The following is a 14379-nucleotide window of genomic DNA, read 5'->3' on the forward strand; positions in this document are numbered from 1 at the left end:
TGACTCTGTGATTGGCTTTGTCATCAAACGGAACAAAATATCCCAAAGATTCTGCTTACGTTGTTTGTTTGCGAGTCGCTTTTTAGAAGAATAGTTAGTGGGAGAGGTTGTAAAAGTCACTAGATATAGAGACCAAACCTCTCAAAGTTAGCTGATGAGGACAAACGCGATGGATCGATGGACATTTGCGAGTAGCTTATTGGGAATTTCTGTGAACTGCACCACCCTTGACGAGGCTCGTGTCTCTTCTTTCAAAATTCCACAGATTGTTCACATCCATCCTACGCATTCTGACCTTCTAGGTTGGAACGTAGAAACAGTTGGAATGGGGTGTAATTGGATATGAGCAGCAGGTTGTTATGAAAAAAAGAGAAAAAAAGGAGAAAGCGACCTCATTAAAATGTTCCTCATGTTGCTACTTGACACACTACATAAGGACTGGACACACAAGTACATTCTTTGCCAATGGAGGAATACCCCATTTCTGTGAGGTGCATGTATTCCCATGTAGCTAAAATAACACTCATCGATCACCCTAATGATTGCTCTCACATTATATAACATCCCAAGGTTGTATGAAACAGCTTCGGAAAATAACAATGTGTTTTCTATATAAGTGTAGGCTGTTTACTAATCACCGTTTGCAGCCTCCCCGGAGATTTCCTCCCACACGACTGCCACGCTGCAGCAGAGAGATTATTTGTTTCACTTGGACAAACGAGCTCGCATCTCTATTATACTTCACTTCTCACCAGAGCTGCGTTTAAAAGGAAGCCTCCAAATTACACATTCTATTAAGGGTTCTTTGCAGAGTTTCCTATTGGAGGGATGCATCACAAAAAATGTGTGCGCATGGGAGCTTCATCTCTTCATCTCAAAGTCAATCTGAAAGACGACAATGTGTGAAGTCAGCATGGCACGGCGAGGAGGAATCATGATTGTCGCCGACTGGAAAAAGTGATTTCACAAGAAAGATTGGGTGTAACAACACCATCGCATTTATACTAAATGAGAACATAGCGAGACTTTTTTTCCTCCCCTTACATTGATGCATTTGTTGACCTTTAGAAATCCCTTCCAAATGATTTCAAACTGCATTACAATGCCATCATCTTAATTCAGTTAAACACTCTATGTTTCTTTCCTGTTTGCCTTGTATTTTACCCTCAAAAACCTTAAAAAGAATGCCCAGTAACAACGATAAACCAAACCTAGCTCTACACAACAACACAATCCGAAATGAACTGTGAAGAATTTTTTTTTCACTGCCTTTTATTGCTTCGGCTATCACGGTCAGTGAGAACACACAGAAAAATATGACACGGCAGCTCGACTAATTTTCAATCGTGAGCAAAGAGGCAACATGTTTTTCACAATGACAGCTCCTCGTATCTTGCCTTCCAAGGCCCAAAATCCACTTGTGTCATCATTCACCTTGTGAGTGGGAAATCACGTAAAGGGTCATGTGTTACTTTACATTGGAAATGAACCAGTGACGTAACGATCACTGTGCTAGTGCAGGCTCTGAACTTAATTGATCCGCTGCACTAAATAGTGGTCATGCGGCATTTTGGAAACACCGGAAAATATCAAGGTGGTATTTTATCATCAGGTACACACTCACAGTGCGGTTTGGTTAACTGCAACATGTCAACGATTGTCAGAACCAGTCTGTTTTTTTTTGTGGTTGTAATAAAGGCTATTACTGCCTACCACATAAAAAAAGAGTGCGCTCTCTTCATTGAGTTGGTTAAAATTGTAAAAATGTAATATTATGAAAATGTTACCGATCCATTTTTGTGGCTCTTCATTGGCTGCCGATCAGTTCAGCCCACCTCTTGCCCAAAGTCAGCTGGGTTGAGACAGGAAAGCCACCTTACACCACCTGGCTGTTTCGAGAGAGTGATTTTGAGGTATGTTGATCGAATCATGTCACAGAAATGAACGACCTGGAAAGTAGTGGAAAAATTGGCATCATACTGTATGTCCATTTCAAGGAAGCTCCCTTCGCTGCAGTTCCAATAAGTAACAACTTCCGTCGTGCGGTGACAGAGGCATTGTAGGTACTTTGCACACTGACTTGACTGGATCGACCAGGGAGCTTGATGCTCTTTCTGTGTGCTGAGCTTCTTCAGGTGTCTGCCTCTGTGAGATAAGATGGCAGATATAAAAAAAATAATAAGAATCAGCACAGAGCAGGCTTCATCTTGGGGATGGGTGTTATTTACCTGCCACAATGCATCTCGCCTTGAATCTTTCAAATTAGCGTGCGCGGCTATTAAAATAGTTTATGATTGATTGACAGCAGCCTTGAAGGAAAATGTGTTCCGTTAGATTAGACCTACTACTTTTACATTTGGCGAACATGAATAAACACCATTCTGTTGAAGTAAATTGCTTATGATGCCTGTGTAGGTGCTGTTTACAAAACCCCACACAGGCCAAAAACTTTCCTGAGGTCAATAGACAGGTAATTCAGGATAACATTTTTATTTTCACAACTGCACTGCTGTGACAGAGTGATTTTCCCCTCAGCAAGGCGCCATCTAATCTACAAACCACTTTTGAGTGTGTTTTTATGAAGTCTGCTCACAAGCGTGGTTAGAGAGTGATTTCCTAGCCTATTTTCGGTGTTTGCTATGTCCTAGTTTTCAGCGCTCACAAGCGTCAACTGTACATCTGGCTGGTTCCATCGCAAACAGCTCAGCTTTACACGATCAGGATTTTAGAGGCGACCGGCGATCACTGAGTGTATCAGCCAAATTATTGGTTATCAGTATAACGATATTGGTTGAAATGTCTCATATCGTGCATCTCTGCTCTCAAACATGTGATTTTTGGTACGGCACAAATATTACTTTTTTATTTTTTTTGTAAAGTGTCGCGATCGTGACAGTGGTGAAAAAAAGGAACTGCTTAACATTGTGGCTCATGAACGCTATCGGATGCACACCGTCATCATCCTCAAGCAACACCCAGGTATGTTTGGATCCACTTTCAAACTTTTCAAACACTTTCGAGCTTCTTTCTTTATGTAACAATTTTTAATGCAAAGAGAAAATTATAAAACTCATCTCTAAGGGATGACCCCTCCCTCCAATCAGTCTGTAAATCAGGATGTACTGTATTGTATTGTGTTGTTATATCAACAGTAAGTTGAAATAATAATATACTGTACATAAATAATCATAAATCTGCTTTGTATGCTTGAGAGAAGCAAAATTTAAGATGTATTGTTGATGGAAGTTACTGGTTTTTTTTCCACATTTGTATGTAAACATGCACATCAGGTGTATTTTTTCTCAATCAAATGATGTGTAAACCATTTCTCTTTAAGGATAATGTAAGAAAGTTTAAAATGATATTAAACTGTTTTGGGATAATAGTCTGTGGTGTATTAATAACCAATTATCAACATTATAGCTGGCAAAAATGAATACTTTTTTTTTTTTTTTTTACAAAAACAGGATTAGTATCACAACTTATACGAATGTGACAATACATGCTGTAGCTCAGCATCGATACAGGGTGAAACTAAAACACAATTCCTTTGAAGCATCTGTATCAGAGCAAGCCACTCACCCGTGCTAAGAGCCGCATAAGCGTGACTGGCTGCCGCCACCCGCTTTGTTATTCAAAGCCTACTCCAAAAGCAAATCCACTTTAATTGGAATAGAAAAACAAGCGCGCACGACTCCGATTATGCATAATCAGGATGATTAATTCCCTGCGTGCGTTGCTTATTTTCAAGGTGAGAATTCTGTGCGGCCTAATGGATGCGTCACATGGGGGGCGATTAAAAGACATGCAAATTTGACAGAGCTGAACAACACTTAATGCAAAATACTGTTTGGTACATGAGAAATAATGTATATGAAAGCACCACGCTGTCATCGTTTGATTGCTCACGGTGTATTACCTGCAAATTACTACTTTGTTGAATGTGTTTGGACTTTGATTATAAGGTGGGAACATATCACAGCGAGTGGTAGTCATTTGAGTCACGTAATGACGCTTGGTTTGTCAGAACGGTCATCAGCCGCATCAGCGGGGCACCTGCAGAAAGTTACTCGGCGTTAGGTGGGTTTGACTGTGGTGGTCCAATCGTCGCAAGCCATGATTCACACACGCCCAAAATCTTTTTGATTGGAAAATTAGTTGAGGAAAATGAACCAGCAGAGCTAATCCACGACACTTTCTTCAAGAGTCCTTGAAATTGTACTCTGTGTTACCCACCTTCTATGAATATGATTTCATTCTAGGAAAAAAAAAACAACAATTAATTAAATAAATTAATTAATTAATAAAAAATATATATAAAATTTTATTCTGGCAATATTTTGTGTTTTTTCTCATAAAAATATGACTTTTTGTTGCATTGAATACAATGGATTTTATTCTTATAACTGAAAGAATTTAATAAAACAAATGACAACAATTCTCATCAATGATTATTCATTAAAATGTTCTATTATTACACTTATTTTAAAACTAATAAAAGCGAAACTAAAACCAAGCATAAAACTAATAAAAATTAACAAACCCACTCTGAAAAATAATTCAAACTTTTCCATTCAATTATTATATTTATTTTAATTGCATTTTATATATTTTCTGTATGAGGTAAAAGTGACTTCATTCACATTATATTGCTTGGGGTATTTACTGTACTCACTCATAATATTACAACTTGTTGTATTTTTTTAATTCATAAAACTTAAAGTTTATTTCCATAAAATCGATTAATAAACAAAAACTCATCATAATCTGACTTCATTCTCACAGCAAGCCAGAAAACAACAGCTCCGAAACACACTAATCATGAGATTCTTTAATTTAACGGGTGCATTCATTTTGCAAAATCAAGCCTCCGAAGAGCCAAACTCGTCCTTCCACCTCAACTCGAGGTGGGGGTAATTATCTGGCCTTTGCGAATGCCTTCCTGCGAGAAGACTGACGACAATGTGACCTGGTGGTAATCAGCATGAAAATGGGCTCTTTGCTCTGCTCTGCGGTCTGGGCGGAAGACCTTGACTCGATGTGATGACGGTGGGTCCGATGAGGACGGAAAAGAGCACAAGCACCAGCCTTCCTCCTGTGTTCTTTCCATTAGGACATTACTGCTAATGGTAATGCTACCTCGGACGTTACCAAGCCGCTCTCCAGTGCTGCCTCGTACTCTGAAGAGCACAGTCCATTAAGAAGGTAAACAATAGCCTACGTAGGCCAACGGGGAATTAGTCCTATGCGTTGTGCCTTTATGTCCCAAAATATTTCAGTCATTTCAGAAGATACTTTTGTCGAACGTTGAAAATTCGGATTTGATTTTAGTACACTTTTTTTTAACTGCACAGAATGGCCCATCGACTTAAGTGTGTCACTTAACGCACTTTCAAGGATTGCATGCACGCAGGGTGGAGCGACGCTAAAATGGGGGCTGTCAATTCTCGTCCAGGGTTATAAAAGTTTAGCAATTGTCAATTAGAATTAGTTTATTATTCATTTTGCATTTTGTTTTATTAATTCAGTTTTTCAGAGTGGGTTCGTTTCTTAACTTTTCTTTGTTTCTTAACTTTTGCTGATTCATCATATTACATTTTTCACAACAAAAAAAAAACAGTACATAAAGCTTGTCGTACTGCCATTTTTTCTCTCAAATGAATGTCAGTCACAGGACATTCAAAATATTATGAGTAAATAAAAGTTTTTAAAAATCTCTTCACTATTCTTCTTGATTTTTTTTTTATGTGCGTGTGTGTCTTGTCTTTCAAGAAATAATGACAAATGTACGTGTATCTGTCCAGTTGATGTAACACAATCCCCGTCTTAGCGCAGATGTGAGAACGGGCGTCACCTGATCCAACCTGGCGGTATTAGGGAAAGGTCACTATCCCTTTCGGGCTCAAAAGCTACAGTACACTGACTGGACCACAGATGAGTGCTAAGCCAGCCATTCGATTCAATTAGTGCTGACTAACATAGGAAAGTTCATTCGCATCTGCTTCCATGACTTCACAAGCCTCTATAGTTGCATTACACCCAGTCAGGCAAACAGTAAAAAACAGACAATACTCATATGCATGCCGCCATTACAGAGCAATCTCTGCATTGTAAAAACAGGCTGTGGGCAAAGCGTGTAAATAAAACCCTGCATGAGCTATTCCAGAAGGGTCAATAAAAAGGAGCTGGAAAGCATTTAGAGGTCCTCATTGGAGGATCTCATTGCTCATTCGGCCCTGGCGGGTTGTGAGGATATCCTAGCCAATCAATACAAGCACCATTAAGCTTAACAAAGCTGCTTTGTCTGTAAAACGGGCCAAAGATGAAGCAAAGCACCAAAGCACTCTGGGACACCTGAGTAGCGTTCACACAGATATTCACGTGGTCACACATAACAATAAAAACAAAAAGCCTCTGGTATATGAATGTGTGTCACTTTTTTTTTTTACCAACATAAACACGAGGGATGCACCAAAAGGTTGTCATTTTTTAATTTGATTATTACAAGATGGGCAGAGCTGTGAACCTCATGTTGTTCCACCAACCCTAAAGAAAAGGACAGTGAAATAGCACCGTAATGTAACATGCAAAAATACTAAAAGAATAAAAGCAAACGTCCAAATGTAAATGTACGAAAGGTATGTCATAGACCAGGTGTCCCCAAACTACGGCCCGCGGGCCGGATCCGGCCCGCCTCCGCATTTGGTCCGGCCCCCTGAAAATACCACAGAGTATTTTGATTTATTTTTCATCGATGTGGATTTGTCTTTGATCATAAAGTTGGGCTTTTGCAATAAAATGTTCCTTAGTTCTGAACCGTTTTCATTATTAACTATTAATTAGTAACTATTTCATAAACACAGATACAATAAGGTGACATTTGGTGCATCTTTCTGTGCCGTTATCTGGCAACGCCAGAAAAAAAAAATCCGAAACCGGCCCCTCTCTCAGAGAACGGGATCATGGCGAAAAGGTTCGGTAAGAGAAAAATAGAATGCGGGGTATTTAACCCAAAGTGGACAAACGATGTTTTTGTTTTTGTTTCTTTCAGCGCAAAGAAACGTCTGTCAGTCTCATCTGTCAAGAGGCGGCTTCATTTTGTGTGGGTTTCTGGAAAACAATCCATTTTTACATTTCCGTACTCTTGCGGTCACCCTTTTTCTGTTCCAGACTGACCCCCCCCCCCCCCCCCCCATCACAGAAGCAAAGCTTATGCGGCCCTCACAGGAAAAAGTTTGGGGACCGCTGTCATAGACACTTATTGATTGAAATAAATGGATGACAAGCATTTACATCTTTTCCCGATCATTTTGCCACATGTTTGGATGTGAAGAGAGAAACCCGGTGACGACAACTCCATTTTCTTTCAGCACCTAATGGCCTTACTTAGCCCCAGCTGCTTTTGTAATGGCTAATTAGTTGTCATGACAAACACTTGTGGCTCCATTCAAAGTCTGTCACTAAACCCATCTCTGTGAAAATAAAACATGAAAAGACAGGACGTAGGAAAGTTTGTTATGGACACGTGCCTTAAAAAGCTACGGTAAGAGATAGAAAGTGATAACTTGTTATCAATTGTCAGCATGCCATTTATCAATTCTAAGATGACAATAAAATCCTGACGGATGGCTTACCACTTTCCCTGCTTCGATTGCTACCTTCTTCTTCTTCTTCTAACAAATCGACAGTTATCATTTTACCAGTTTGAAATAACACTTAACTCCAGCTCAGGTGCAGAGGCCTTTCAGTCTACCTTAACGCTTTCTCTACTCAGGCTGCTGCCATGCCCTTATTTGTTAGCACACCAGCATTTTATGAATTCTCATTGAAATATTACTTGACTACGTAGCAACCAATGATGTGATGATTTATCTACCTTAGCACTTCCTCTACTCTGGTATCTTGCTATATTTTACTAAGTTTACGATTAGCATGTTAGCATTTTGCTATCTTGCTATGTATGAGCATACCACATGCTAGCATGTTAATAATTTTATCAATTCTAATTTTTCTAGAACCTAATTACAGTATAGGACCAGATGAAAAGTCTTTTTAAGATTAAGATTAAGATATCCTTTATTTGTCTGTTGCTATCTTGCTCTAGTCTACAGTATGTTAGCATAGCAACTGCTAGTGTTTTACCATTCTATCTCCACAGGATTTTAACATCTATCCTTTGATGCAGAACATTGTGAGTCCGCGCGCAGGTTGGTATATCCTATCACCTTTGGACTCTCATTCATCTTTTTTTTTTTTCATATCACTATTCATTTTGTCTGACAGGCTACACAAGTAGACACTTGAAACAAAACCAATACACTTTAATTTTTAGCACATTACCGCAAATCACTTTTTTTAAAAATCAGGCTTGTGATCAATATCAAAGTAAGACGACTACATATTTTTAAAGAGTATTTGACTCACACATGGCAAAATGCAAATTGCTTCTGGTAGTCCTTTTGTATGGTTTCCTATGAAATCCCGTAGAAAGCAAAACGTCAAGGGGAAAAATAGTTTTGATGCCATTACATTGAACAGAGAAAAAGGACCATAGTATCGGAGCAGTCGACCATTTGAAGCATCATCATATTTGTTCCCAGACCTGATATGACTCAGTGAAATAGCAGCAATAACAACAATGTTTTCACAGTGGGATAAACGACTGTGTCAACACACAAGGGCATGTAGTGAGAGCCTTCAACAGCATCTTCAAGGTGCTCAAATGAGGGAGTCCATTTTCTCTGAGGGTCACAAAAAGTCTACGTCCCGGGATCATTTGAACTCAATCAATCAATTCACAGAGGACAAAATCCTCGAAGGGGTTGTGACTTGGGTTTGTCCTTATCACATTTATTGCTCTCGCTCACATTGCATTTGTCAATTTCAGCTTCGATTGGCTTCAAAGTCACAAAGGCTTTCATTAGTTAGGATAAAGTGCAGCTTCGGCATTAACTTCACCCAGCTCGCGCTCTCTTCTTCTCTGAAGCGTATCTGTGCGTACGTGCACGTGCAAGTGTGACTGTGTGAGTCATGTAATTGCGCGGGCTAGTGTGCTTCCACCTATTTTTTTTTTTTCGGTGGCACAAAGAACCATTGATTTATACGCACTCACGTTCTCACTCCCCTCTTCTCCCTCCACGAAAAACAGTATCTAAGTCTTTATGCTATCTCCTGGGATGGAAAAAAAAATACAATCTGAGACTCACTTTGCTCCATTCATTCTTTTTATGTTTTCCCTTTTATTTGGCTTGCTGATTGCCAAGGTTAGTGAAATATGTTTTTTCACCCGTTTTCAGTTGAACTATGCCTGCAATTTAAAGGTGGCGCAGTCTCACAGCACACCACATCTTGAGCGACTGGTGCAGTACTGTATTTACATTTAAAATTCTAATTCTGGTGCGTTACTTGGTGGTCGTCACTATATGACTCATGGAGTAAATAAACGAATCTCCTTTGACAATTAAAAGACATGTCTCAGAGTGTCTTTGTTTCGTGACTTTGATTTGGATACATTCATACTGTTTTCATTCATTGGTGGTGCTGTTTTTGTCTGTCAGATTGTTGTACTGTCTTCTGCAGTTAACTATTAGATACTCATTCATATATATATCTATATATCTATATATATATATATAGATAGATAGATAGATAGATAGATAGATAGATAGATAGATAGATAGATAGATAGATTTTTTTGTGCTTACTATTTTTGTAAGTCATCGTTATTAGTCTGAGCATAATTGTTGTTTTTCCAGTCTCCGTAGTCCCCCACATATCATTCATGCATCAGCCACTGAAGGATATTTAAGATGCGTATTTAATTTAAAATGGATATTTAAACCCTCAGATGCGCTGATTTCACAGCTCGGCAGGGTGCCAAGGGGCTTCCTGTTTACAACGGTGTGGGTTTGACATAGAGATGGAAAAACTTGTTGGGGAAAAAAAAACAGCAGCTTGTGCGCTCTGTCTTGTGTGTGTCTGCTTTTGGCAGCTGCTCCTTGAACCATCAATCCCGCCGAAAACTCTTATCCCGTCACCATGGCAACCCTTTAAAGTAATAATAGTGTGTCTATGTGCACACGGCCATTTGTTTTTCATCACTTGTCTGCTTTTCTCCCTGCTGATGGTTTTTTTTTTCATGGTAAATGTTAAAATGTTTAGCAGGTTTATATTGATTGGAACGAGTACGTGACCGCGCTAATTGCCTCAAATGATAAATTAAATCAACAAATTAAAAGTTTGTGTTGTCACTTCAAATCAATAAGTGAAATAGCAGATCTGAAGCTAAATCAATGAGCTTTCTGTTTTGCACTGGCAGACATTTGTTCCGATCCTTCATGTGCATCTGTGTGGGTGATGTGATGCGGAAAGAATGCCTGTTGAAGACGATGAAAGCAAACAAAGCAGATCATCTGTTGTGCCTTAAGAGCCCCAATATGTCTCAACGGTCATTATACTGTACGAGAAGTTTGGTTTCATCACAAAGTTCCCATAATCCATCTGTCGTGTTCGTCAGAAGACCTAGTTTATACTGCATTGTGCGTGTCTGCTCTGCACAACCTCTCCCTATTTCAGTAAGAGCAAAAATACAACTCTTAGCGTTTCCCATTTTTTAATTTTGTTTTTAAAATCGAACATTGCCACAGAAAACACTGTAGGCAGATCCCTCACATCTAATAAGCGCTTAACTTGATTTTCATGTACAGTTGATTTATAATTTGATGTTAATTTACCACTATCCTCATTACGGTTCCTCACGGTGAATATATTGCGCTGCGTCATGCAGAGCTGTTTGGATAGCATAATAAACCACATGACTGTGTTTGCAATTGATCTCATAAATGATTGTGCAGGTGTGCCTCGTGATTTCTGGATTTCGAGACATGATCTTTGCTACTATGGAGGAGGGAAACATTACAATTCCATGATGTGCATTGCAGTTCAATCGATAAAACAAATCAATGACAAGACTCTTGATACTGCGGCGACAATCAAGAGCATCATGTCCAGTGGAAATGGCAGGCTCCAATGATCATTCCTCAAAAGTCACATTGTTAAAATAAGACGAGTTGGGATTGGGTTTGACATGGAATACAGGGATTTATTGACCAAAGTGGCTGTGATAAATGACAAGCGGCTGTGTCAAGCAGGGAACAAACTGATTTTATGTGTACTTTATACTTACGTACATTTCATGGGTGTGTACTTTACTTTTATTTCCACAAAGGAGTCAAATAAGTCCTTTTTTTAAAACAGAAGTATCTTATCTGCAGTACGAAAGAACAGAGTGTGAGGACTTTTTCCCACCCATACTTCTATCTCTCACACACACACACACACACACACACACACACACACACACACACACACACACACACACACACACACACACACACACACACACACATAGACACTAATGTATAATCGCACAAAGACATCAGCGAATCAAACCTTTACTGAGTGATCAAAAGAGATGAAAAAATATAAAATTCGGCCCGATTAGCATTTGTGAACCTCGCTTCAGGCATTTGTGGAGCTGAGATGATCAGAGTATTAGTTGTAGAAACAACCGTGTATTTAATTTGATGTATTTGTTACTGGTATGTTCAAACAAGCAAACAGGAAGCATCTGTTCACCTTATGCGCAGAGGAAATCCATGTTCTGCAATGACAAAAAAAAAAAGTTGTTGTTGACCGATTGGAAAAACATACAAATACATACAGTATGTCTGTTAACTTTACACACTGTTGTTGGAATCTGGACCGTGTCCTCTCTAAACTTGTGTGTCTCCTTCACCACGGGAGCTGGAAAGTATCCGATGATGCCCATCTGGTCCACATAGCGATCACTGTACACCTAACAGTCAACACATCAGCAGCATAGCTTCACGAAAACGTCTCACCTTTTACATCTCAGTGACTTTCATCCACAGTGGCGTTTGATTTGGACATACGCTGCCAGACCAAAAGACTCCACCGCCCTCTTCTGGCACCAGTTTAGAATACACATAAACCTTCTGACCCTTCTTGATGTTGATAAATCTGCAGTCTGGCGCGATGAAGTCATCCAAGGCCGTGGCCATGGAGACAACGTCTAAAAAGAAAAATCACACAAAAGAAAATTGACAAATAGCTGTAAGTATAAAACGGGTATTAAACGCAGTATTGGATGAAACACATTTGCTTACATGAACACTCTGCATCGCCACACATCTTGTTGTCTGCTAGCTTTTCCATGAGGAGGGCCTCTGAGATGTGGTTCAGGATTCCCACACAGAGCAGAAGCACAATCAGATGTCGCATGTTGAATAATAACCGTGTATGTGTGCACGCAGTCATGGATATTTGAAGGAATCTGAGAGGAAACTTCTCAAAAGGGGAAAATGGGATGTGGTCCGACATCACAGGCAACCTGACCAATCAGGGTTGATTCTCAGAAATGTCACACTCTGGAACCAGTTACACCCAGAGTAGGAGTTGGCTTTTTAAACTCATTGTCAATAACAATGGAAAACTGGTGGATTAGAACTGCAAAATGGCCAACTTTTAAAATTATGTCAAAAAAATGGAATCCATTCAAATTGGCATAATGCCTGTAGTGCTGTATAGTTTTTGTTTTGCTTGACTGGATCCTGGATTTAACAAATCCATCTCAGTTCTGAGATGCCTGCTTCTTCCAATCATGGCTCTGGCCTTCATGTGTGGAGCTTGCATGTTTTGCCTGGATTAAAAAAAAAAAAACAAAAAAAAACAACAATAATAAATCCCAGGTACTCCGTTTTACTCGCACAATCTAAAACATGCATGTTAGGTTCATCATTCAAGACTTTAAATCCGAGGTCACCAACGTTTGTTAAATGCAACACTTTTATTAGACTAATGGGGATCGAAAATGCTGCAATTGGCTGCCAACAGCCGCTCAGACTCCTCTAAAGGAACACACAACTGAAAGGTGATGATTTTTTTTAAAAATATGATTTTGTCCATCAGCCCATTTTCTGTACTTCTTATCCTCGTTATGGTCATGATGAGCTGGAGCATATACAGGTATGTCCCAACTGACTTTGGGCAAGAGACATGGTACTGACCGCGAGCCAATTGCTTGGGAACATACAGACAGACAGGTATCGACACTCACCTTCGCACGTCTGTACACCAAGGAGTGTTCAATGAACCCAACTTACATGTTTTTGGAATACAGCAGGATGCCAGATCTCAGATTTGCACTCTGAAATTCAGGTAAATGCTCACCATTCGCCCAACGTGCACAAGATAGATTCGGCGTGGAGATCGTCCACACCTTCACCTCCCTGAACACCGTGATCTCTGTTGACCTCTCCTGGTCCGTTAACTTCTCTAGAATCATCAAGAAGGAGGAGCAGTGGATACTCATGAAAAACTGAGAACATTTGCCAAAAGCTCCTTATGGTCTTTTACGCGCGACCCTTGCATAAGCAGTATGGAAAATGGATAGATGGCTGTTATAGCTTTTATATTGTTAGATTTCTATTGAACTTTAATTATTCTTACTGAAAGTGAAAGAGAACCTCAGAGTTGCACCCCATCTTCATTGTATCTGCACCACATTATGACAATGAAGCCTTTCTATTTTATTCTATTCAGTTTTAAATTGTTATTCATATACACATATATCAAAAAAATAAACTCAGAAATCAAAATATAATTATTTATCAGCAAGTTTGAGTTTATATTTTAAAAACATGATTATATTATTGTTATTATGAATATTTTTAATTTTCTACGAAACACTAGATGGCGCCGTTGTTGTTATTGTCAACGTCAAGGTAACAAATAATAAATACAGTACTGCTAGGACATTCAGTTATAATTCTCTGTTTCAGGTAATGAAGAAAACTTGATGTTTAGAACCATACTGACCCATTGCTTGGATAGTCCATTCAACTGGTTAGAAAAAGTTGTCATTTAAAAAAAGGAGTAATATGGCACATATGCTGATTGCAAAACTGAATACGACTAAAAAAATAATACACATATGTATTACATGCTTTTTAAAACATTCGTTGATAATTTCGGGCATTATCAGCCCATTTGCCCCAATTCCCCCAAAACGAACACAATTTTTCCATTTGAATGTAGTTTAAAAATACAAGTGCAAAGCGTTTGCTTTAACTTCACGATTCTGTGTGTGATTTCATACTTAAATGCAAACTTTCGTCAGTCTTGGTGTCAAACATTGACTTCCTCGTTGGCTGACGCAAACCTCTGCTAAACGGCGTGCGCTGTAAAGTGTACAGCGGTAATAATGACCAAGGGAGCTGACACGGGCGGTGCTTAAGCAAGATCTACGTATGATTCGGGCGCCTGCCGCCCGCTCGCGCTGCTCGTGTTGTCAAAGCC

At 39.3% G+C, this 14379-nt stretch overlaps 1 protein-coding gene and 1 long non-coding RNA gene across 3 annotated transcripts; both read right to left on the reverse strand.

The window, feature by feature from the left end:
• Positions 1–1283: 1283 nt before the first annotated feature.
• LOC109512676 (uncharacterized) lies at positions 1284–8014 on the reverse strand. The gene is made up of 3 exons (XR_002167574.1): positions 7259–8014; positions 1981–2145; positions 1284–1889 (listed from the first exon to the last, which is right to left on the reverse strand). It is a non-coding gene; the product is annotated as an uncharacterized LOC109512676 (long non-coding RNA).
• A 3423-nt stretch (positions 8015–11437) lies between these two features.
• LOC109512712 (otoraplin) lies at positions 11438–14259 on the reverse strand. Of its 2 annotated transcripts, none has more exons than XM_019864651.1 (6): positions 14180–14259; positions 13252–13356; positions 12189–12721; positions 11955–12094; positions 11747–11857; positions 11438–11662 (listed from the first exon to the last, which is right to left on the reverse strand). In XM_019864651.1, exons 3-6 carry the CDS (start codon positions 12400–12402, stop codon positions 11639–11641), a joined length of 489 nt encoding a protein of 162 aa, XP_019720210.1. In that variant the 5' UTR covers positions 12403–12721; positions 13252–13356; positions 14180–14259; the 3' UTR covers positions 11438–11638. The 2 variants fall into 2 exon arrangements, with proteins under 2 accessions (XP_019720210.1, XP_019720209.1); XM_019864650.1 differs by lacking the exon at positions 14180–14259 and adding an exon at positions 13900–14158.
• Between the last annotated feature and the right edge of the window lie 120 nt (positions 14260–14379).

This window comes from Hippocampus comes, unplaced genomic scaffold, assembly GCF_001891065.2.
Source record: "Hippocampus comes isolate QL1 unplaced genomic scaffold, H_comes_QL1_v1.1 scaffold108, whole genome shotgun sequence".
NCBI lineage: Eukaryota > Metazoa > Chordata > Actinopteri > Syngnathiformes > Syngnathidae > Hippocampus > Hippocampus comes.

Bases quoted from the DNA above. Each gene is read 5' to 3' on its own strand.
- LOC109512712 (XM_019864651.1), bottom strand. From the start codon at position 12,402: ATGTCGGACCACATCCCATTTTCCCCTTTTGAGAAGTTTCCTCTCAGA. The intron at 12,095-12,188 runs GTAAGCAAATGT...TTTTCTTTTTAG, and splicing joins TGGCGATGCAGAGTGTTCAT to ACGTTGTCTCCATGGCCACG. The intron at 11,858-11,954 runs GTATGTCCAAAT...GTTGACTGTTAG, and splicing joins GAGTCTTTTGGTCTGGCAGC to GTGTACAGTGATCGCTATGT.